This window comes from Podarcis gaigeae, assembly GCF_964106915.1.
Source record: "Podarcis gaigeae genome assembly, chromosome: 2".
NCBI lineage: Eukaryota > Metazoa > Chordata > Lepidosauria > Squamata > Lacertidae > Podarcis > Podarcis gaigeae.
The window spans coordinates 76,758,160-76,783,386 of record NC_139679.1 but is presented as its reverse complement, the minus strand read 5'-3'; the positions used below and the strand labels follow the sequence as shown (position 1 = coordinate 76,783,386).

Sequence of the window (25,227 nt, the reverse complement as noted above, 5' to 3'; positions counted from 1 at the left end):
TTTAAAAAACTACACACTTTCGAAATGGTATTTTTCCTCCAGTGAAGGTCTTTTGATGTAGCCGACCTATTTTGCTTTCCTGCTTTTATGTAAAAGAAAAACATTTTGTTCTGGTAGAAACTGGACAAGTTTTCCCGCATGCTTCCAAAGATAGCCAGAGATCAGATGTCAAGGAAACAACTATCTGACTTTTTGAAGACATCTGAAGGCAGCCCTGTTTAGGGAGGTTTTTAATGTTTGATGTTTTATCGTGTTTTTAATATTCTGTTGGGAGCCACCCAGAGGGGCTGGGGAAACCCAACCAGATGGGCGGGGTATAAATAATAATAATAATAATAATAATAATAATAATAATAATAAATTTTATTTATATCCCGCCCTCCCCAGCCGAAGCCGGGCTCAGGGCGGCTAACAACAATCAAACAATCAGATATTCACACATTCTAAAAATATTTCATTATAAAAATCAATTAAAATCAAATTAATGGCAACTAATTAAGCAAGATTCTAAGCAGGTTGCCAGAGGAGGGAGTCAGGCTGCACCCTGACCAAAGGCCTGGTGGAACAACTCCCGCAGGGCCCTAGTCTCTTGTGACAGAGTGTTCCACCAGATTGGAGCCGCAGCCGAGAAGGCCCTGGCTCTAGTTGAGGCCAGCCTAACCTAATATTATTACTATTATTATTATTATTATTATTATTAATTCATTTATTTATTTGTGATTATGTGGGCTAATTAGTGAATTCAGATTCCATTGCTAGGTTTTCTTATACTTTTTTTGCTGTTTTGGAAAGCTAATCTTTCAGCAAAACAGCCTAGCAGTGGTATCTAGTGAAATAATACAAGTATTAAAACATAATAATTAGTTTAAAACACAAGACACTCAGCTACCCCCTGGAAGAGAGGAAACTGGTGAAACACCAATGAGTTCCAGTTCAAAAGGGTACATGCTTAAAGAGAAGGTTGATAACCAACCATTCTACCAATAACCACCGACATGATTTCAAGGTCTTAATGGGAAGGATGGTAGGAAATGGCAGATTCCTTGTCCTTCCACAGTAATCACAAACCTGGCAGAGAGTACACCTGTGTCATAGGCACTAGCATCACAAAGACAGAAGGCTGAGAAAGTAGATCTGACTGTATGGATAGAGTGCATAACAATATATTTATAGAGTCAATATGGCAGAGGTGTCCTTCCTAAAACAAGTGCAACCAATAGTATTTGCTAATCTTTCCCTTATAAAGATGCGTAAGCATTTTTAAAGAAAACAGTAGGTCATTTTTTCCAGCCCCAAATTGTTTTTGAAATTGCTTGTTAAGAAAGCATGAAGACAAATGCTGGTTCCTGCTCCCTATATGAATTACAAATTACCATGATCTTAACTGTGTGCCTATCAAGCTTTTAAGTGGAAGCTGCAGTGCCGTGAATAGGAAATAGGACTACATTTCCACATCTTGCCAGAATTCCTGAAAACTCGTTAGCTGACCCAACAGTATTCATAGTTGATGTCTGTGTATAACTCAGCATAAGCAATGAAGATGGATATTTTGTCTTGATAGCTTTTCAAGGCAGGTGATTGGACAGCTTACCATTTATCTTCCTTTTTCCACTTTCCTCCACAGCTCCATCGAGGGAATAATCCCTTGGATCTCATTGCTCCCGGTTCAAGACTAGAATGTCAGCACTTGAATGATTCTCTAGGAGCTTGGATAGTCAATGTTTTGGAAAATGTTGGTGGAAGGCTCAAACTACGTTATGAAGGACTCGGAGATTTAGATCAGTATGACTTATGGATGTTCTATTTGGATCCCTTTCTCCATCCAGTGGGCTGGGCAACTCAACAAGGATACACCCTTGAACCTCCACTAGGTATAAAACTGCATTTTCAATTTGGAGTGCAAGGTCTGAAGAAGAAAAGCTTTTGGTGTTTTCACACACACACACACACACACACACACACAGTGGTTCCTCGGTTTTCGAATGGAATCCATTCTGGAAGACCGTTTGAAAACTGGAAACTCAATACAGAAGCTTCAAAAGTATGGAAAACTCAAACAGGAAGCCGCCTCAGAAGTTCAACTTCTGAGGTGCATTCAGAAACGGAAGCATTTACTTCCAGATTTTCGGTGTTCGAAAACCAAAACATTCGGCCTCCAAGACGCTCAAAAACTGAGGCGTGCACACACACACACACACACTTGTACTTGCTTTTGGAATTGCCGACAAGAGTCATCTGCTCAGAGCAGCTATTTTAAAAGAATAGAAAAACACGTAAATTTCCCTATATTGTACCCCTGTCTCTTGTTTGGGGTATATTGACAAGACCAAACAGAGAATCTCTGGGATTTGACATTTGCTAGTATGCTATGCTACACAGAGCTATACAATAAGGAAAAATAGCAGGGACAGGAAAAAGAGAATGCATGCATACATGAATTTGTCTTTGTCTTCCCTTGGGCTTGTTTTCATTAGCCTCGAACAGTATTCTGTGGTCTCAATTTAAGGAACTTTCAGTCTAGTCAGAAATCATACTGTGTCTTTGCCGACATCACATGAATAGCATGGGACTGTTCCAAACCTGGAGGCTTTGCATTTTCTTCTTAAAGTTTATCTGAGCTGCAGACACAATTGCCATGAAAACAGGCAAATTGCTCTAGATACATAGAGTCTGGTAGTTCTTTTGTTGTCTGTGAGTAAACTTGGAGCAGTACACATGCTGTGCTCTGCTCTGTTCTGCTCACACTCTGGGTATGGAGATGCACTTTTAGGCCCGTAATCCAAGGGCACACATAAATAGTGCACTGGAGATAAGTTTAAGGATTCCTTATCAGCAATTTACCCTCCCCTCCAACTCCATCTCCAAACTGCTTATGTAAAAAAGCAATTAAAAGATTTTGCATAAGAACTATTAAAAGGAAGTCTCAGTGGAAAATGCAAGCATGCATTGCGGGCAATTTAAAAACCATTCAATGTAGGGCTCATAGTAGGGTTCAATGGGGGAGGGGAAACTTTTGAGTTGATTTTCAGATCGTTAACTTAGTCGTGTAGTGTAATGGACTCATTTTTTAAAAGTGTGGCACTTTAACTCAGACTACCATTCTTTTATTGAAGCTGTTAGGCATTTGAAGACTGAAGCAGAATGGCAGGATATCCTAGAAAAAATAAAAGAGGAGGAAGAAGAATCTTTGGTTCCCACTGATCTATTTAAGGTACAAGCGCTGGAATTTGCTATCGGATCACTACACCCGGCCTGAGTGCTTTTAACAAATGGTATGGTTAAATATAAAGACCTAGATGCAGAGTTCACATCAGTTGAACTCCACCCACAAAACACTCCTGCTGGAGGAAAGCAGGGAAGGATAGTGATTTTCAGAGTCATTTGTTGTGCGCCCGCTGAGAAGCTGTTCTGGGTGGTTGGGGCATAGCTGTCAACTTTTCCCTTTTCTTGCGAGGAATCCTATTCGGAAAAAAGGGAATTTTGCTTTAAAAAAGGGAAATGTTGACAGCTATGGGTTGGGGCCCCTTTTGGAATAGTATGGGAGGAGGCAAGGGAAGTGGGAATCAGTGAAAATCACCACCTTTCCTCCATCAGGAGGCTCCATTGGGTTTTGGTTCCTTCTGTTGCGCAAGCTGCATGAAGTTCATTGCACATTGGGTCTTATAGGCTGAGGTAAACGAGCACCTGAAATATACATGACATATTAAAATCAAATAAAATGGGTACAGTGTTGACTCCTTCAGCTACAGACACAAAACTCCAAACCAAATAAGAGTTTTGCAACACTTTCTTAAAGGTGTTTTGACTTTGCCATGTTTTTCAGAGGCACCACACTCCATAACTGTGGAGAGAGGTAGTACCACTGCATGCTCTTTATGTCTTAACTTGGTTTCTAGGTGGCACAGTACAGATGACACTCTAGGTTGGTCTTAGTTTGCTAGGTCAAAGGGGAAAAGGAAGTCTATGATTTGGTCCTTTGACTAGAAGGCAGTATATAGAGCTAATGCTGATTCTGTGGTATATTTTCCCATTAACCTACGTTTGCCTTAAGTGACCTCCCACATTTTCGAAAACATCATAAATTGCAGGCCTCTCAGAAATAAGATTATCCCAACCAAGCAAAGTTACGGTTGATTGCCTGTGACATTATACTTATTTTATTCTGTGCTAGAGATTAGTTCATTTTGTTCAATTTCAAGTGACAAGAGTTTCCTGGACTGGGTTTTTGTTTTTACATTAAATGGCCTCTCTGCAAACCAGGAGAGTTTTCTAAATGCCTTCATTATGCTGCAGATTAGAAATTCCTGGGTGAAAAGTATTATGTCAAATCCCAGTCTCGCTGAACTGAAAAAATGTAATGTCCATTTTAGTAAGAGAGCAATTGCTGCCAACTTTCATTTGCTGGCTTCCTGTAAGTGAAATAACTTTTGAAATGCCAGGATGAACTAGTGTGATTCTTGTTGAAATATTAAAGGATAAGGTTATGTCGTCTCTTGTGCTAGTGGAAGATACCAGGCATCTCTTCTACTTTGAAGAATTTTCTGTTTCAATGATACAAAGGACCTCAATGATAATTTAAAATTTTTGTGTTGTCATTTTTAGGACAAACCTGTTGTTGGAATTCATTCGTTCTCTGTCAACATGAAGTTAGAAGCTGTTGATCCCAAAGCTCCTTTCGTCATCTCGCCAGCCACAGTTACAAAGGTACCCAATTATATTCTGAAGTTCTCTGGCTCCAAGATGTAACATTTTAAACACACTTTATTTTTTCATCTTCCCATTTGGCATCAGCAAGGTAACTTTCTGGTCCTGTTCGCTTTAATATAATTTTGTGTACACTCAGTGCTCTTAGGAAATAAAGACATGTTTCCTTGAGTTCCTTAATGAGGTCCCCACTTTTGGGTCTTCTATTCTTTCATGATTTATTGCAATGAATGACCCATATGCAGTACTCGCCATAAATTAAATATGTCCATAGGCAATCCCCCTTGGTTTTTTTGTTGTAAAAGTAACTTTCTTTTCAGTTCAGAACTCTTACAAGTCTAGGTGTCATGACAATGTCTGGAATAGATGCACAATTCTTGTCATTTTCTCAGCAGTAAACTGTCAGAGCAGCTATAAGTTCTGTCAACAGTATCAACCTTTCTTTTTCTGCCTACCCAGCATTCCCTTTACCTTACATGCTTTACGTTTCTATATCTTACTCCTTCTAAGATGGCTCATCAGAATTTTCACATAAAATAGCTTATCTGTTTGAGAAATTCAGATGGCATTCTCACAGTCCCATTCCTGTCTAGGTGCATTTTTCTAATCAACTACACATTTAACACAGTCCCTCTGCTGCCCACAATCTAATCAACTTCAGCAGCTCATTATTGTGTTCATCTTGTTTAATTACAGTTCATATGAGTCATCCTTGTCATGGGAGGAGTCCTTGGAATTATGGGATCAAGTGTACTTTTCCACCTTCTTAATTTTACTTTATATGGCTAGAGCAGGGGGAATTCCTTGTTTTAATCAGCCCATTTTTATTTATGTATTTATTCTATTTCTATAAAAGGGTGTTAATTTCTGTTTATTAAACTTTATTGGTGTTTTAGTGATCCTGTTGCCCTCTTTGTCTTGCTTCTTCCTATATAAATGTGGAATGTTTGTCCTGAGCATGTTCCCACTTCGCTATATCCTCCTTTTTAAACGCTTCAAGGTTCTGATCATGTTTGAGGTACTTTACAAGCATGAGGTTCCGCATGCTCAAAGAGCTTTTCAGGGTTGTATTTCTCTCATTCCTCATGACAGATTACTTTTGTAACTGCCGTGTGTAGTATTTCATGTGGGCGGGCGGGCTGTTCAAAGAAAACTAGTTAATTCCCCATTGAGCATGCTCAGTCCTTGGGCACATTGAACACGGCTCTGTATCCTAGCCAATAAATAACAAAGAATTGTATCCAACTAGGTCCTCCTCAGAGTTGACCCGCTGAAATTAATTAATGAACATTAGTCATGGTCATTCATTTCAGTGTGTCTGCTCTTAATAAGACTAACATTTGATTCAACCCACTATTAGCAGTAGGACAGTGACTCAGAAAGTTTTATATGTTAGTAAAGTGAACTTCGTTTCAAAGTCATTCCTTTGTCTTTTTGCAGGTGTTTAATGATAAATACTTTTTGGTAGAAATAGATGATTTGCGACCAGAATATACCACAAGCCGGTCTTACGTCTGTCATGTCAACAGTCCTGGTATTTTCCCTGTGCAATGGAGTCTAAAAAATGGCTTGCATCTCAGCCCTCCACCAGGTGTGTAGCCTATGCAGTCTATTTGCCTGCTCTCATACGAGCAGTTGAACTGGAAGCATTATACTTTTATCTCTGAAAACACTTCTATTCCGCATATTGCAGAGATTGGGACAATTTAACAGCAAGATTTCTTAAAATGACTATAAAAGTGGTGTGGGAAAGACACTGGGCCTAGGCTTTTCAAGTAGTGTGAAAAGCCTAGCTTGAGAATGTGAAGGCATTTGTGTGTCCTCAGGAACTACTCATATCATTCTCAAACTTACTTAAGCCAGTATGGGATAGACAAATGTTGAACAAGGAGTAGAGAGATCCTGGCATAAATCCCACACAACTATGATGCTCTTTTGGCAGGCCGTCTCTCAGTTTAACTTACCTAAGAGGGTGGCTGTGAGGATAAAATGGAGGAGAGGATCATGGCTACTACGCTGACCTCTTTGTAGCAAGGATAAGATAAAAATGCATTAATAAATAAGAGTCATTTGTTTGCTCATTCATAGGTTATCCTGGGCAAGACTTTGACTGGGCAGATTATCTCAAGCAATGTGGAGCAGAGGCTGCTCCCCAAAGCTGTTTTCCCTCGGTAAGCGTTCACAATATAATGTGTTTATTCAACGGTGAATATTTTACTTAGTTTGTAAAGCTTGTTAACCACACCACATAGTGGAAAAAAGAATTAAAGTACTGGTGTTTTGAGGGCAAAGTGTCCCAAAATAGTCTAAAGAGATGTTTAATATTCAACTTATTCTGCAAGAATTGATGGTATCTCAAGGCTTGGAAGTCGAACAATGGCATTATGCATCTTAGGCCACAAACAGGATATGAAGTGTTTGAAGTGTAGGTGAGGGTTCACCTGATGAAATGTTTCTAGGAGTTGGGCTGAATTCACCCCCTAGAATATCGGGGAGATGGCTCAACTAGTATCCTTCTCCCCGAAATCTAGTCTTTGAGGTTCCAGGATTCTTACTGCTTTTTTTACTGCACACATGGGAAGCACTTTGGCGGGGAGGGTAAGTGAATTTTGCTTTCTGACAGCAAGCTCTTCAAGCCATGTGGTATTTTGTTCTAGAGAGTCATCAGCCTGTCGGAGCAATTTTTTGGTAAGGGACGCTGATGGGAGGGGGAAGCCTGGTGCATGCATGGAACATTTCATGCAGCCTTTTGGATCCTCCCTCAAGGCATGGAAGAGTAAACCATGTAGGTTCCCACTTTAATTTGAAGTGGCACAGCCCAGACACAAGTTTACCACCTTGTTGGCTCTTTGTGAGAATTAATTTATCCTTTGTATAGGAAGTAGGCTTCTTATTTTGTGTATGCTTATCTCCACTATTACAGTTTAATTTTGATCTTGAGTATAACAAGATGTGGGCTTGAAGCAGAGTCTCTTGCATGTTCTACTGTAAATTCAATTATTTTTTCTTATTTTAATACTTTTTTTGAGTGCCAGGTTGAAATTCCCTTGGTAATCTACAAGAAACTGCTTGCTGATTATTGTTTTGAACTTACCATTTAAATCCCTGGTGATTCCCTTCAATGGTCTGTGTTTAATTTGTTCTGAATGTTTTTCCTGTTTGGTGTATGAATTGGGTGCCCTTAAAATTGCATGTTCCACCTAAGTGTTTTTTCCTTCTTTTTCCTTCTTTTTTAGCTGACTTCTGACCATGGCTTTAAGGAGAACATGAAACTTGAGGCAGTAAACTCACAAGATCCTGAAGAAATTTGTGTAGCTACTGTTACAAAGGTGAAGGATTCCTATCTCTGGCTACAGCTGGAAAGTAAGTTATATTTTGAAAGGTAGATGTTTTGAATTTTGTTCGCCTTCCCCATGTAGCATGTTAATGCCACTGCCTTATCTGAACATTATAAATCTTTACCAGCACACAGTCTTACTCCTAAAAATGGCTCTGAAAACAGCTGTTCCAGCCCATGGTTTTGTTTTATTTTTTTGCAACTCATGATAAAACCCTTATAGGCAACAATCAAAGGCTTGTTTCCTGACAGATTCCTTTTTGAGGGCCTGTCATGCTACTTATGTCTGATACAAATGTGCAGGTACACAGATATGTATTATAGCAAGTGTTGTGTTCTGTTACGAGTCCAGTTGCAACAACCATTGATTTGGGCTATGTGTTCCATTTGTCTCTTAACAGGTTCTAAAATGCCAGTCCCTGAATGCATAGTGAGTGTGGAATCTATGAATATATTTCCAGTAGGCTGGTGCGAAACAAATGGATATCAGCTTAGACCTCCTCGCAGGGCAGTAGGTATGACTAATACAATTACTATACTACAAGATGGAGTGGAATGTATTGCAGAATTGATTGTTGTACTTCAGAGTACTATGGTATATATGCATTTCTTACATAACAATGGTAAAACAATCGCTCTGTAGCTCTATCAAACAGCACAAGAACAAGTCCCTAGAGAGGAAGGACTGTGGAAGGTTTTAAGACATTTTTAATTAATACTTTGAGAATCTAGAACTCACTAGAACTTAGTAGCAAGGCAACCTTTTGGGGATACTTGGAGCAGCAGTAGATGGGCAATGTGCAAGCCCTTGCATGTAGATTTAGAGTACCCTTCAAGTTGGAGAAATGCATGTTTGTAAGCTTAGGAAACTGAAAAGCCTGTGTGTTTGCACTTGAAAGTTCAGGGATTTTCCCGTGATTGGTTCTTTGCTCATCTCTTCATGTTTCACAAGAAAGTTGGGTCTCAATTCCCCAGGCGGTGATGAAACATGACTATTATCTGTAGCCTGACTATGTAAATGTTGAAATTCTGCTTACAGAAGATTATAAAATAAAAAGTGTGTGTTATCATTGGAAAACTTTTTAATGGATACACTGGTTATTCATTGACTTTCACCTTGGCTTACAGTGAACAAGGAAAAGAAAATTGCAGTGGTCCAACCAGAGAAACCGTAAGCATTGAACTTATTTCACATTGCTAGCAATGGACTGTTTTTTGAGAAGCTTGAATGCAGTTAACTAGAGCTCACTTACTTAGTAGTTGGAAATATTACGCATGTTTGTGGCTGTCATGCTATGATACTCTCTGAATATACCATAACTACTTTTCTTCCAAATCAACTGCATCTTTCTGAACTGTTCTCAGGTCATATTGGAGGTGTGCACTTTTCCGTTAGTTAGGACAGCTTTGGGTATTACTTTTTTTAATTCACCCTCACGTCCCTTTCATAAGTGCTGCTTGAAAGGTTGTTACTTAATTCTTTTTCACTTTAGGTCCCCAAATGTTCCACAAGTCATGTAGGTGGTTAGCCTCACAAATCTGCATTTGGATTGCAATAGCTGAAAATGAACTCTGTTAGAAAGGTAGATGGAAGTCCAGCTAATTCAGAAGAAATAATTCCATACTTTGCTTGATACACTGCAGTTCTGTGGAAGTGACCTGCCATCAGTGGATCTTCCTGTCATATAATAGTTGGATTGAGATGTTAATATCTATACCAGGGGTAGTCAGCCTTTTTATACCTACCGCCCACTAATGCATCTTTCTTGATGGTAAAATGCTCGATGGAAGGAGGATTCAGCTTGTGCCATAGAACCCCCTACCACCCACCTCGAAACCTGAAACACCCACTAGTGGGCGGTAGGGACCAGGTTGACAACACCTGATCTATACTATAGACACAGCAGATGCTATAGATGTTATGCTATAGAGTCTATAGCACAAACACACTTTGGGGTAGTCCCTTAAGCAAGTTCTCTGTCCTCCAGTTCTTGGAAGCCATTGCCAGCTTTGCTTTCCATCTTATGGTGCATTTTTCTTACATGCATGCAATGTGTCGGACAGGGTGGGAGGGATATTGCTCCCTTTTCACTTGGCATTATTTCACCTGACATGTTGCTGCTGTTCTTTAGCAGTGCTTATATCTCTGGCCACCCTGTTGGTTTTATAGAGTTGGGGGACCTTTTTCAGCAGCCTGGGGGCCACATTCCCTAGTGGGCAACCTTAAGGCCATGAATGTGACTCTTATTTTTATACAGCCACACAAAAATCAGAGGTCTCTGCACATTTATCTCTCTATCTGGGCAAGAAAGGGACACTATGCCAGTTCAAGGATACATTCCAACCAGCAGAGCGTGTGCATCAGGGTCTGTGATGAGGGTGCCTAGGAGGAGTCATGGGTTATAGAAAATCCTGAGGATCAAAGGCCTGAGAATCCCCACCCATTTTACACACAGTTAATACATTAGTTTAAAAACTCCTGTTCTTTAACTCACTTGGCGGGTCCCATGTTGTAGTAGTTGTCATTTGTTATGCCACCTATGTGTATACTGCTTTATAAAGAACAGCTATGACCTGCCCTGGGAGGTTTACAGTCTAAAATAGAAAGAGGGAAACTGGATGCAGGGCTGGGCAGGGGAAGAATATGTTATTTTTTCCAATTGTGTGTGCTTTGATTTAATTATAATAGGGCTTGGGCACTAAGGAGGGAATGTGGGAATGGCAATTCCAGAGGGGGCAAGAGGAGAGAAGCGGGTGAAGGGAGACAATGAATATGAAACTTTTGCTTGAGGCACAAGTCCCTTCTACTGTAGAAACAAAAACAAAAGCCCAAACTGGATGAGGAGCTCAAGAGCCCAAATACTGAATAATGCCATCTCTCTCTCTCTCTCTCTCTCTCTCTCTCTCTCTCTCTCTCTCCCTTGGTCAGAATATTATCCTCAAGAACTGTCCATGAGGGACTAAAGAGCCAGGAACTGAACTCCGCTGATACCGGTAAGAAAGAAGTGTCTTTGTGTCTGTAGTAGTTGGAGAATGAGACTAAAAGCCGTGTTGTGTACATGTCATGTTTCCCGCACGGGCTTAGCTTTCTAGAACTATCCTGCTGGGGTGAGGCTCTTCCTCACAAACACTTCCTACTTTTCCTTTGAACTTTTATCCGTTCTACAGTGAGTTTCCATGTTCTGCTTTGCAGGGAACTCAGGCAACTCTATAGACAAAAGGCCATTTGACAGTAGAATTCCATATGTGCCAGATGGTGAAATCTAATCATTTGTTAAACTGTTGAATGGATGAATGTTGAATAAGTGCATCTGCTGCTGAACAAATCAGTTAATACTCTCTAAAATCTTACGGCATGACTTGCAATGCAGCAAAATGTGTGTTTGAGGTACTACCTAATGTCAGCTTTGCAGAAGTGGCTGCTGCTCATTCTGGGATTTAATTGGTTTTTAAATGGAGAGATGTTATGTCAATACAATACAATCTCTATATGTGCCAATTATAAACCCCTGGAATTAAGGCTTTAAGAGAAAGCGGCTCTTAGTCCAAGCATAGCTGGAATGAAATGACTATTGGTATATTGATATCTTTAACTATCTTGCATCATGGAGGATGCTGACTTATTTTGCATGCTAAAGCAAATAACCATAAACTTTGCTTCAGTGTTAACACATAATAAATTGTATCCAAAAAAAGTCTGCATAACAGGATGGCAGAAGTTGACTTTCCCTCTCTCTGCTCCCCCAGCAGCTTCTCAAAGGGGTCCTCTGAGGGCACCCCAATCACACTGCAGAATGGGATAAACTAGAACAGAGTTGGGGCAGGGAGGAGTCCAGAAAATCAGGCAGTGGCAGTGGCCACAAGCCATTGCTTTCTGTTTGATTGGGCTTTGTGACACTGTGACATAGCTGATTCTGGCCCAGTTTTTAGTGATTTAGATCCAAACCTGTGTTTGCTACTCAAAGGGGTTTTGTGCTAGCGAAAAGGCCCTTGTGCAGATGAGCTCCCTGAATTTTGGGCAAGTTCCCTCATCCCTCAGGTCAAGCTTTGGGTGAGTTGCAGGAGGCTATCAAAAATAAATGTGCATATATGTGAAACTCTGGATTGTATCCAGAGTTTTATGTGTGTAGTTCCACTGGTGCATTGGGACTTCTCTTTCCCTCTCCTCTGCCCAGGCTCTTCCAGAAAACATCTACACCAAAAGGTCCCTCAAGTCCCCTCCCCCGAGTTGATTTTACAGGCACACAGAGATCAGAGGGGACAGGAGAGGGAGAGCAGTTGCATGCATGGAAGTGTGTTGCACCAGAGGAGCTGCAGTGTTGGATGGGGCCCTGTATTTATTGGTTTAATTTCTATAGTTTAAATATTTCTAAATGCTAGCTCAGTGGTACCTTGGTTCTCGAACTTAATCCGTTCCGGGAGTCCGTTCGACTCCCGAAACCGTTTGAAAACCAAGGCGCAGCTTCTGATTGGCTGCAGGAGCTTCCTGCACTCCAACAGAAGCCACATCAAACGTTCAGCTTCTGAAAAAGGTTTGTAAAGCAGAACACTTCTGGGTTTGCGGAGTTCCGGAGCCGATTTGTTCGGCAACTAAGCAGTCCGGGAACCAAGGTTCCACTGTATTTAGAGCACATGTTTGCACAGAGTATTCTGATTATTATTCTTATTTTTTCTAGTTGTAACCAATGGTAAATACTGCTGTCCAAAGATCTACTTTAATCATCGCTGCTTCTCAGGGCCATATCTTAACAAAGGTAGAATTGCAGAACTGCCACAGTCTGTGGGACCAGGAAACTGTGTCCTTGTTCTTAAAGAGGTAAGGGCATCTGGAAAACATGGCTATATACTTGTGGCACAATTTCTCTGTCAAAGCACACCCTTTGTATCATTGTAGGCTAGGAATACATTAATGCAGCATTCAACGTAAGTAAGGAAACGTGTAGACCTATAAAATAATGTATTAGGTTGGAAAGTTGAAATCATAATCAGGATATTGGTGGGTGAGGCAGCATTAAGTTGCACAGCATAATTCTCAATCACTAAAACATGAAATAATGACCCGTGCTGTGGGGAAGACTTGTCTGAACCAGATTTCTCAATCTGCATTTCATGAAACAAATTCAGCTACAGAGTAGCAAGATGGTTTCTTCTGTGTCATAGGGATGGTGGTGTGATCAGCTTGTGTTGTTGCATGGTATGCCAGAGGCTTCCTGGTAAGTTTGGAAAGCACAGTTTTGTCTAGGGTAATCTGGAACCCATGGGACATGGCGGTATATTCTGGTGAATCAAGAGTCCAGTTCTGCAAGGAGAAGTCCATACTCACCATAAAAAACTGGCTGCAAACAAGTTTCTGCCCCTTCCAGCTAGCTGGAGGGCGTTACTCTGATTTTTCAGCTATCAAAGAACGCTATAGTTCTTTTATAAGGGGCCCATTCACATTAGCAAGACAGGTGAAACTCATAATGGTATAAACCTCTGCAAAAGGACATATACATACTAACTTCTTCCGATTGTAAGGCAGTACCAGATAGAACAACAGAAATATAAGCCATTCTTGTAGGGTGTAGAGTTTGTTTTTTACTCATGGTTCTTCACAGTCTAATTCAGGGGTTGTCAGCCTGGTCCCTACCACTTACTAGTGGGCGTTTTAGGATTCTAGGTGGGTGGTAGGGGGTTCTACGGCACAAGCTGAATCCTCCTTCCATCGAGCACTGGTGGACGGTAAGGAAATTTGACCATCAAGAAAGATGCATTAGTGGGCGGTAGGTATAAAAAGGTTGACTACCCCGGTCTAATTCATTGTGTTTTACTTTTTTTTAGCTATTTGTTTTTAATGTATTATGTTCCCTGCCTTGAGTGCATTTTTGAAGTGGAAAGGCAAGAATGGACATCCAGTGACAAATGAAAAGGCTTTAGGGCAAATTAGATATCTGTAGAGCTCTGTATTTTTTGTTGTATTACAGAAATGCCTAAGTGGCATTATGGAGAAGAGAATATACACCTGTCACTAAGCAGCAGTAGAAACTGTCCACGACAGAATATTAAAGTTGATGAGTCAGTCATTTGATCTGTTGTGACAAATCTATAGTACTTTGAGAACATTCTAGATTATAGGAGTTGCCTCTGGGGGTCTCTGCTGCATGTTAAACGCCATGGGTTATTCTTCATAGCAGCAGCTTTGTCAGATACGAACAGTGCATGGTCTAACAGTGCAAAATACTTTTTGTATGAGTTTTTTTTTAATAAGGGTGGTTCACTATTCTGGGTTATTTGCTCATTAAATTGATGCATGTTTCTTACATGGCTGTCTTACTTCCCGGAAAAAATTGAATGGAGCAATTATCACTCAATAATTTTTCCAGATATTTGAATGCAAGGATAAATATTTACTTTGAAAGCAAGTTGGCTCAAAACGCGTTATCAAACTTCTTGTATTTGATCAAAATCTGGCTCATTTTTAATGTATCCTTGGGTATTTATTTCAAATGAGACCACCCCGTAAACATGTTAAACCTGATACTGGCATTTTTGTTTCCTCCAGTGCCTGCTTTTTAGCTCATTGTTCCACTTTGTTTAGCCATTGTGATAAACCTTCCTAGCACTCCTCTTTACCTCCTTCCAGTAGTAAATATTCCCTCCTGAATGGAATGCTGTGAAACCTTATTCCAAGCTCCCTTTGATTGGTATGTTAGTGGTGTCTCTTCTGTCATTCTCCATCTATCCTTCCTTAAGAATCCACTCTCTTGACTGGGAGCTGGAGGGAGAAAATGAATAATCTCAGAAATGAAATCGGGGGGGGGGGGGGAGTATTCTCCAAATTTTTGGCATACCTTTATAAAATAAGGTAGCAACATTTGCTAGATAACAGTACTTTACCCTGAACGACATTGAGGGAAATGTGGAAAGACAGTTAGGCTATACTGAACATTGAATTGGGAATCCTAGGCAGTTAGATAAATCCTTACTTGTTGTCTGTTTTTGGTTCACAGGTACTGTCCTTTCTAAACATATTATGCTGATACATTTTAGTTTAATGCTCAGTCTCTCAAGTTGCTAACTCAGATGAATAGAACTAATCTACTAAGTCATATTAACATGTTAAAAGAAATTTACTTGCCTACTGCTTTCATAACACTCTCTCCTCATTTCCATTTTCAGGTTCTTTCTTTGCTGATCAATGCTGCCTATAAACCTAGCCGTGTCCTTAGAGAAATACAGCTGGATGAAGAAGCTGCATGGCATGGATATGGAGAGACCCTGAAAGCAAAGTAAATGGACTCTGTTCTGTAGTGTGTGTTGGTCCTTTGCTCTTAGGCCAAATTAGACATTGCCAAGGAAGGATTTCTCGGCCTTTGTAATGCTAACCCCCTGAGCTTGCCTGCAAATGCTGCCCTGCGTTCCCAAACACCCTTACCTGGCTCTCATGACTCCAATGAATGTGACCACTGCTCTGTAAAGGAGGAAGTTCGTCTTTTCTCCCTGGTGGAATGCCTGCAGCCATGTTCTAGGACCCTTTGGTGTTTGAGATGCTCCTATAGCAGCATTTGGTCCAGGCACCATAACCAGTACAGTAGGAGTGTGTCTTGGTTTGAGAATGGTGATGCACAACATTTCCTAACCCTAAAATGTTTTCTGTAAACATAAGAAATTCCATGGCATCCAGAATATTGTCTTTGTAAAAATGATGATCAAATCACATGTTGTTGTTGTTTTCCTCCTTGCTTCAGGTATAAAGGAAAGAGCTACCGTGCCACAGTGGAAGTTGTAAGAACAGCTGATCGAGTCGCAGAGTTCTGCAGGCAGACCTGTATCAAACTTGAATGTTGTCCAAATCTCTTTGGCCCCCAAATGGTGCTAGACAAGTGTTCAGAGAACTGCTCTGTTCTGACAAAAACCAAATACAGTGAGTAATTGCGGTGGTTGGCCCTACAAGGGAATTTTCTGATTCACTACTGCGCTATTCTACAGTGTAGGTCAGTGGCTGCAAAGCACAACTTCAAGTAAATGCAGTTTCCTTAAAGCTGCTGATCATTCTTATCTTAGTTTATATATGCTCAAAGCACCACTGTACTGTGACCATATCATCAACATTTAATCTTGCCCTTGGTCGAAAAGTGTCCATTGAGTCCTTCTACAGTTAGTTTAGCAGTGCAGAAAACTCGTGCTGTATTAGTAAACCCAACCTGTGATTGTACTGGGGTTCCTATTGATCTCAGGACAAACCTACCTATTATGTGAGTGATACATCACCTTTCCTGACCTTTCTATCTTCATTTGGAGGAGCCATATGGGATTTGAAATTAAATCTAAACTACCCTCTGGGAAGCTGTTGATTGCCCCATGGGAAGCAATGCTGATATATTTTTGTGTGTGTGTCAGGCGGGATTCATTTGCAGGTTGGTCACCACTTAACATGATGGTTGTAGAGCAGTTTGATGTGCAAAATTGTTGCCACTCCAACCCTTTGAATCACTGTGCTGTTTGTTGGGTTACTAGATTCCAGTAGCCAGTACATGTTTAATTTATGTACCGCAGAATATGTCATCTTTCTTCTAAGGCACATACACATAGGTATCAAACAGCAACAATAGGTCATATAGATGGACATCATTTATCCCCTGTTGGTGGTGCATAAATATCATAATAAAACATGGTGATAAAAGGAGATTTTAGAGGCACTCTTGATACATGTAGGGCTAGCAAAAGATGAATCATCCTGACATTTCACAGTCAGAATCCCTTTTCTATTAATTTCTCATAGCCCATTATTATGGGAAGCGAAGAAACAAAAGGATTGGCCGTCCACCAGGTATCCACAGCAACACAGAGACAAGCATGAAGAAGGCAAGCAGGAAAAGAAAGAAACGGAAAAACTTCTTTGTTCATAAGAAGAAACGCTCTTCTACCTCTGTAGATAACACACCTGCTGGCTCACCCCAGGTATGATAACGCATACAATTTATTTAATGCACTCTGTGTTCCATAGATATTAGATAAATGGGTGTTTTGGTATTTTGCTACACACAGTCTTCACTGTCTACCTCTGAGTCTCCCCGTCTCCTTTCCATACCATTTCAGGGCAGTGGGGGTGAAGAGGATGATGATCAGGATGACATAGATGAAGAGTCCCTTACGGAAGACAGCACCTCTGAGCACCAGGAGGAACTGCTTGAAGAGTCTGAAGTGTCAGAAAAGAAATCACGGTCATCCTCCCCCACACAGAGCGAGCGATCCCATTTTGGAGCTCAGGACCGGGACAAACGGAAAAGGAAACTACGCGCCTTTTCTTTCTCAGATGATGAAAATAAGCCTCCTTCACCAAAGGTAGGTCTTGGAATTTTTTTAAAAAAAGAATACCTTAGCAGCGAGCATCTAGCGTTCAGAAAGAGAGATTTTGTTCATCGGGGTTGTCTCTAACTAAATCTCTGGGAATCCCCAGAGCAGATATGGGGTGTGCACAGGGGGAGGAGAGGAAGGGAAGGTTGGGCTCACAGTAGTCTTTCCATGTGCACAATGGTTTAGCTGGATGCAACCCAAGGTCATTAAGCCATCTAATGATGAGCCTTGAAGGCTGAGGCCTCCCCCCCCCCCCCCGTTTGTTATTAAATGGAAATAAATGCTCATATTTGTCAGGTCTACCTAGTACTAAAATCAAAAGGGGCAAAATAATTGCTCCAATAAGCAGGTGAGGAAATATTTGTACTGACTTGTGACCTAGCAAAGAAGAAACAGACCCTGTTAAGGAAAGATTATTAAGAGTAGTTTTGAGGTTTTCTTTAGAAGCAAAATAATCCATTTCCCTGCATTCTAATTATATACATTTCTGATACTTGTTATTTAAATAACAGTTCCAGAATATAGATTGGGAGAGTGCAGGGATGGCAGGTTTACCCCCTCTCAGTAGAAATTTCCCTCCCAGGACACTAGGGAAGACTCAAAACCTCCTTCCTGGTATATCATGCATCCAGAGCATGAACTCTCTACTGAAATAGCAACAATCAGTTGTGTTAAATGCATATACACAATTTAACCTATTGTATAATTCAACATATAAACTTGCATATAATTTGCACTTATTGCAACATGTTGCATACCTAACTCACCACAACAGCAACACTGCAGTGATTAGGGTGAGGAAATCCAGCCAGATGGGTGGGGTAATAAATTATTATTATCATCATCATCACCATTATATAAAAATATACAGTCGTACCTTGGAAGTTGAATGGAATCTCTTCTGGAACTCCATTTGACTTCCAAAATGTTTGGAAACCAAGGCACTCCTGCAGCAAATCGGAAGCCGCATCAGATGTTCGGGTTCCAAAGATCATTTGCAAACCGGAACATATACTTCCAGGTTTGCGGCATTCGGGAGCCAAAACATTCGAGTCACAAGGCGTTCGACTTCTGAGGTATGACTGTATACACATTCCACCTGTTCTTGTTAGAAGCGCCATTAGATCCACTAGATCTCATCTAGTTGCTGGGATTTGGGGGTTTCCCCTCCAAGTGCTGCCCTGTCGACATTTTTTTGCTACAGTCTCAAGAATATACAACTTGGGGGTGGGGCAGAGAGAGGGGATGGTTTGTGGATTCTGTTCATGAGTACATGGTTCACACCTTATGGATTAAATTTGATCAGCACACACACAAAATCCCTAACACCGAGAATCCAAAATGTCATGATCTGTGGCTCTTTTCAGGAGATAACTCGGGTGGAATTGGTGGGAATATACAAAAAGAGTAAATATGCTTGAGCAGGGCAAATGTAATATTTTTGCTTTGTTTTGGGACTTGTGGGATAGGAAATAAAGATAGACGTTGGAGAGAAGCTGCAGCTGGACAGCAACCCTCTGGAGTGGAGTGTAGCTGATGTTGTGCGGTTCCTCAAATCTACAGACTGTGCCCCATTAGCTAGAATATTTCTGGATCAGGTATTCTATTGTTTTACTGTTGGCAATTGTTAACTGAGCACATGAAATCTCTAGTCTTTGTCTCAATAACTTTCTAGCATTGCAAATAGTTGTCGAGGGATGTATTCCCATTTGATTTGTTAGCTTTCAATCAGACCATTGAATGCATCTTAATGGCATTTTTTTCATCAGTTCTGAACCCTGTTCTCTCTCTGTCTCTCAACAGGAAATAGATGGACAAGCGCTTCTCCTGCTAACTCTTCCCACTGTTCAGGAGTGTATGGACTTGAAACTTGGCCCAGCCATTAAACTTTGCCATCACATTGAAAGGGTTAAATTTGCCTTCTACCAACAGTTTGCTAACTAAAGGGAGGGGGTGATAAGTTGGAAAATGAATTTTTAAAGCACAACTGCAGCATCCTACTCTTCCTTCAACAGGGTGAGGCAAGGAAGGTCAGACGGAAACTGTTTATAAACTGGCGTTTGCAGTCTTGCACTTTGAGGGGAGGGGAAAAAATACTTGGAGCAAAACATTAATGCAATCCCAGCTATTTTCACAGCTGTCTATTGGCTTAAGAATGTAGTAGTCGCTTCTTCTGTACATCAGGACTTTTTTGATGAATAAAGGTGGTTGTAATCTCTCCTCTAAGGGGAGAAAAATTTCCTGTAGTTCTGGTCTGAAATGGACAGACTTGGCAGCACATTGAAGGGAATGCCGATTGATGGAAATCTCCTTGCCATTTGCAGAACTACTTTATTTCCTTTGTCTTAAACATAATTTTTTAAACATTAATATCACTGATTGCCAAGATAAGTGGTGTGGCCAAAAGCTTGAAAACTGAAGTGCAGCCAGATGTTTTTTGTTTGTGATTTTTATTTTGGAACTTGCTTTCTACCTCTACAACCTGGGGGAAAAAAGCTATGAGGGAATTACATTTTTCGGGGAAGGTCATATATGGCTATGCAACATGTGCTTTTCTGCAGTCAAAATAGGAATGCCAGCATTTTTTCACCTGACAGAGGTCCTAGGCCTCCAAAAGTTATCTGAAAGTCACAGATTTAAAAAGTTAGAGCTGTTTGTCATGGAGAGGGAGTGAAGTTTGTGCCTAACAGAATTTCTGCCTGCCATGCTGCTGGTCAAGGCACAGAGAGGACAAGTTTTGGGAATTGTAGAACGGGAGGTTTGAATGTTAACATATGGCTCTGCTTTACAGATAAGCTGCAACCTAATTTTTATTTTTTATTTTTTACTGAAAGCTGCACAGAAATATTGACACTTTAGTATCATTTCTCTTTTTGAAAATATTTACTAGAATATTGCATGGTATGAGATTGGGATTAAGTCTTCTCGTATTCTCATTTGTTTTTGGAAATTGACCTTGCATCTGTAGAGGAAGAACGGACAGAAATGTTGAGCTCCTATCAATTCTCCAATGTTTAAAGGGTTTCTCCAGAAAATTGTAGTTGTTTTGTAAATGCATGGGTGAAATGTCGTCTTCCCTCTTCTATCTTAAGTATATAACAGAAATGATTTGTGATGTCCTTTTTGTTGGACAGTTCATGCAGCCTGTACTGTGTGTACACCTTAAGAGATGGGGTCCATAGTTCTCTACATAACTTTGTGGGTTTATGTAGAGGCAATTCAACTATGGTCAACTTAATAATGTGCTAGCTAATGCTTGTCTATACAGCAACTTCCCACAACTGCAACAACTAACTGTTGGTGCACATTGCTGAACAATTACAGGTTTTGATTTCTGCAGAGTGAATCCAGCTTTGTTGGGATCCAGCCATGCACCAAATGGGCTTCTGCACCCATTATATGTGTCTGTTAAATTTGAAGTATATCCTCATCACTGGATCTTTTTGATCTTCACAGTTTGAAACATTGTCTTCCTGCAGAGTCACGTTCCAGGATATATATGAGTGCTGTTTAGGAAGAGGGTTGTATGGTGTCTTAAAAGAAATGAATAACCTTCCTAGCTTTATGAGACCCTAGATAAGAGTATGGATGCAGTGAATGATTACTCAGAGCTTTCATACTTCAGGTTTCAACCAAAGTAGGTTTAGTACATTAAATGCTGTGTAAATGAGCATATGGACCAAGTTTGCAATTACATTTATATATTGAATTGAGTGCTATTCAACTGGTCCATTTATTTATGAGAAATGCACTTGTATGTGTTGGTTTGAATGCCTCTCTGGCATTGGGCGGGTGGGGTGGATCCAGGTTTTTTCATTATCCAGCTTCAGTGCATCTTTTGCTTTATTAAAAAGGTAACTATTGGGTACCTTCTGGGAGGGGAATCAAAAATCATAAGAATGGCATATGTACAAAACTTGTATGTCTTGAGACTTTCAGAGTTTTTAAAGTAAAACTTTCATACTCCATGCATTGCTGTAAATAAGCCAACTTACGTTTCTGAAGCCAATGGAGTAGGTGCTGGCTATCTGTGATATATTTATAAGCTAATATTTCTGCCCTACTTTAGGAGTTTGATCCCAGTGGGATCCATTTAGGGGCTGTCAGAAAGAGAGATGCTTTCCATTGTTTGTTACTTTTAAGTCATTTCTATGCAACAGATGAGTAGTTGTACACTTCATTTCTTGAGGCAATTCCAGCGTATCTTGTGGGCTGAATTTGAAGCCGTCTGCAAAGCATTCATCCCCTAAGTAGCCCTGGAATATTTTCCAACTTCAGGGAAATTTAACCTCATCTACAAACCCTTCATTTCTTTCCATTTACTGCCCAAATCAGTTCAATTGGAAGCTTATCTGACTTAATGCTGTTAAAACTTCAAAAGGTTCTTGTGCTACTGTAGTAGAGTGGGAGAGAGTCTGAAAAGTTAGATAACATTGTGCATTTTAACTATGCTAATGACATTCTTACTAGGATAAAGTACATGTGTCCAAAGCAGAGAGTGAGAAAAGATAAACATAATTGTTAGATCTCTGGGGACTAGTTGCTATACAATGACCACATGAAAATAAATTTATAGGTACTTTTATTACACAACATATGTTTTCCACTTGATTGGCTTTTGGGGGTGGGAAACAGCAGCTTATAAAGCTATTGTCAAAAGAAATTCAGTACATAATTTTGGTTTACACTCAAAGGTTCTATGTTGCATCCTGTTAACTGGCACAGCTATCTAATAAAACATGAGATAGTTGAGATAGTTCTGGTCTAATTTTACTTGGCATAGCTACCACTTCTATAATGCTAGAAACTTGAAAGGAGGTGGGAAGCCTGTGCCATGAAGGGCTTATTCCAGACTCTGAAAGAGACAGGGGTTGGGGTGGGGATTGACAGTGCTTTAAAATTTATGTACCTGCCATGCAACTGCCAATCCTGTTAAGATAATGGAAACCTTGTTAGTCCTTTCACAAACCCACCTCTGAAAGGACTAACCAGAGGTGGGTTTTTAGCTACCCTTGATCTAGCTAGCATGCCCATGCTGGGTGTGGCCACTCCATGCTGTCTTGCACAAATCTGCATGCAAGCACAAAGGGCAAACTCACAAACCTCTACAGCCATTCCATCAATGTGTCTAATTTATAAATGTTTCCCTTTTTTCTGCCATAAAATTGCTTTGATGGAGCTAGTGAGACACCTGGACCCAGAGGTTAGCCACGAATGCTTTACAGTAAGGTAGAATAAGTTGAATACTAAATCTCTAGCAGTGTGTCAATTAGGGTACAATACCAGGAGCAAAGGATTTTGCAGTCCTCCCTATCTACAGGCTAAGAAGGAAGTCAGCATTTGTAACCTCTCTACCAGCTGCCACAGGTAGGACTGTCATCTTTGCCCCTCTACCATTGGTGCTTCAGCATCAGGGGGAAACAGGATGGATCAGGATCCAAGGTTCTCCTGTTCTCCCAACACACCCCTTGGATGCAGTATGATCCTGGAGTATCTGATTCTAGTGAGACCAGCAGGGCTTGGCATCTGGCAGTGCTGCTGCCAGAGACCCTTCTCTCCCCCCTCCTCCATTCTCATTGGATGACTCTACCCTTTAGTGAAATGAGCACACACTTTTTGTCTGATTTGCAGATACTTTTTACGTATTACTAGCCAAAGCCTAATCAGCTCAAAAGTTTGTCTTGTTGGAGAATTTTGCATGCCAGATTACCTAGGCAGTGCACATCTTTACATCAGCCGCTTTCTTTCTGCACACATTGTGAAGCTTTATGAATTCATACCAGAGTGTTGCCCAAAGTAAAACAATGTTTTAAATAAGGCTTTTGTTGCGATTTTCAGTTTTGTCTAAGATTTTGTCTACTGTGAAAGTAGTATCTGAAATACCGAGATTTGCTTAAGCACAAAGGGACTTGCCTGAAAACCTCATGAGTGTAAATTTGACTGTGTGCTGAGAACTCACGCTGGTATTAACTTTCCCTAAATCATTCATATATGGACTTTGTTGTCAAAGGTAGCCTTTTAACCATGAGGCTAGAATGGGGTTTGAGCATGCAATTTTAAAAGCTCATTATATAATCCATTATATAAACCATAAATCCAAACCCAAAAACGGGTAGGTGGGAGTAACTTTTCCCCACCCCATTTCTCTCCAGAGGAGCCCCATTGAAAATGTACTAGGAATGCTGCAGAATTGGGGTATGATGTGCGGAAAGGGGAAGTAATAGAATAATAGAAAAAAAGATGCTCCAAGCAGATGCTACCATTATAGGTGTGTCTGCCCATTTTTTTCTGCAGAAAGAAAGGAAATCTCCTTCTGCCCCGCGCTACCCACTGCAGGCTGGATTAGTAGCTGATGAGATCTGTAGTGAACCTTGCTAGTGTGAATTCCTTTTTGAAAAGGATCAAAATTGGAGACACTAGAAGTACAGCAGTTATTTATATTAGTTACTTGCTTGTTAGAAGTTAGACCTAATTATTGCACTGCTGCTGACCAGATTAAATTACTTAAAAGAATAAAATCAAGATTGAACCATGGAATGCAGCACATTACTTCCTCCAGACTCTAGAATGAAATGCAATGTTCCACTGACTTGTTGTCTTAAACTTCAGGAGTGTGGAAACTGGATTTACCAGAACTTTGGAACTTCACATAATGAATTGAAGTGATTTAAAAAAAATAAATCTGTGAAGTACTTACTCCTTTAACTGCAACTCCTAAGAAACCTTAAGTACTATCTGTATATCACAGAGGCTTCATGTTTGTCAGCTTCTGCTGTTGTTACCTAATCACCCAGTCCACTCTCATACAGGACTGCACACAGATTTTTCCATTGACCTCTGAACCAGTTCTGTTAGTGTTTATAGACAATCAGAAATCTCTTGAAAGAGCCTTCTAGGGCAGGTACTGCCAGCATATATGTAGATCTGTTTTGTTGTAATAAATCATTGAACATGCACTTTCCCTGCTTTGTTCTTTCTTTTTTTAAAAAAAAAAATAATTAAAGATGTATATTGTGTTGTTCCTCCTGCTTGCTGTATTTTTCTTTGATTTAATATATATAAATTATATGTGTGAACTGAGGGTGAAATTCAAAAATGGAGAAATATGCACATAAAATATGCCTATTGAAGATCCTCCTTTACTGGATAGATGTATCAGTTAAAGGGTTAAAATATTTTAAATGGATTATTTTGCTTGTTTTTTTCTGTAAATGAATGTACATAATTTTGTGGTACTTCATGACCGTTTAAAGTGATTGTAAGTAAATTTTAAAAAATACTTAAATTGCTGCTGGTCTACTTTTGTGTCAATAAGCTGAGTATTGCTTGAGTGCTCAGAATTCCATGTTACATGTGTCATTGAGGGGAAACTGGATTACATTACTATTACATAAACAAGCACTTGAGGGTTCATAGGCACAAAGGTGAATTTCCAAGTGTCTTACAATTATGGTTCAAGAAACATTATCATATGCTCTTAGTGCTGGGCTTATTTGCCTGTGACCCTCTGAGGAAAGAACTTTTGCAAACAGTTTTCCCTAGAAAAATCTGCTGGTAAAAATGCTGCTGGGTAGACCAAAAGCTTTTCTTGTCTAATATTCTGTTGTCCACATGGCCAATCCAGTGCCTCAGTTAAGAAATGAACAGGAACTGAGTCCAGTAGTAACTCTCATGTGTTCAACAGCATATAGGCTCTGTCAGTGGAGGCAATATACCAATAGTGGTTTTTTTTACTGTTTTATTGGTTTATCAATACAAATACAGAGACATATATGTTTTCAGCTTAAACAAAGTGAATCATCGTTGGAAATCTTTATATTTGGACCCCCTTCTTGCAAAAAAACATTTCC

At 40.2% G+C, this 25,227-nt stretch overlaps 1 protein-coding gene and 1 long non-coding RNA gene across 8 annotated transcripts in view; one reads left to right on the top strand and one right to left on the bottom strand.

Annotated features, from left to right (window-relative positions):
• SFMBT1 (Scm like with four mbt domains 1) overlaps positions 1–24,058 on the top strand; it is a 75,327-nt gene extending 51,269 nt beyond the window's left edge. For all 4 annotated transcript variants that reach the window (XM_083726747.1, XM_083726750.1, XM_083726749.1 and 1 more), the window contains exons 6-21: positions 1,625–1,871; positions 3,114–3,211; positions 4,603–4,704; positions 6,145–6,295; positions 6,793–6,875; positions 7,941–8,067; positions 8,443–8,556; positions 9,170–9,212; positions 10,971–11,035; positions 12,718–12,857; positions 15,200–15,309; positions 15,769–15,944; positions 16,803–16,981; positions 17,120–17,365; positions 18,847–18,975; positions 19,181–24,058. In XM_083726747.1, coding sequence (XP_083582873.1) covers positions 1,625–1,871; positions 3,114–3,211; positions 4,603–4,704; positions 6,145–6,295; positions 6,793–6,875; positions 7,941–8,067; positions 8,443–8,556; positions 9,170–9,212; positions 10,971–11,035; positions 12,718–12,857; positions 15,200–15,309; positions 15,769–15,944; positions 16,803–16,981; positions 17,120–17,365; positions 18,847–18,975; positions 19,181–19,321 — 2,151 coding nt within the window. In that variant the 3' untranslated portion in view covers positions 19,322–24,058. The remainder of the gene's footprint in view (positions 1–1,624; positions 1,872–3,113; positions 3,212–4,602; positions 4,705–6,144; positions 6,296–6,792; positions 6,876–7,940; positions 8,068–8,442; positions 8,557–9,169; positions 9,213–10,970; positions 11,036–12,717; positions 12,858–15,199; positions 15,310–15,768; positions 15,945–16,802; positions 16,982–17,119; positions 17,366–18,846; positions 18,976–19,180) is intronic.
• Positions 1–25,227, bottom strand: part of LOC310838932 — a 34,378-nt gene that overhangs the window by 6,125 nt on the left and 3,026 nt on the right. Inside the window, exons 1-4 of one of the 4 annotated variants that reach the window (XR_014561227.1) lie at positions 15,661–15,769; positions 14,654–14,795; positions 3,581–3,684; positions 2,427–3,154 (exon numbers count right to left, since the gene is read on the bottom strand). This is a non-coding gene — a long non-coding RNA (uncharacterized lncRNA). Of the gene's footprint in view, positions 1–2,426; positions 3,155–3,580; positions 3,685–9,219; positions 9,720–14,653; positions 14,796–15,660; positions 15,770–25,227 lie in introns of those variants that run through there. The other 3 variants (XR_014561225.1, XR_014561224.1, XR_014561226.1) reach the window with 3 other exon arrangements.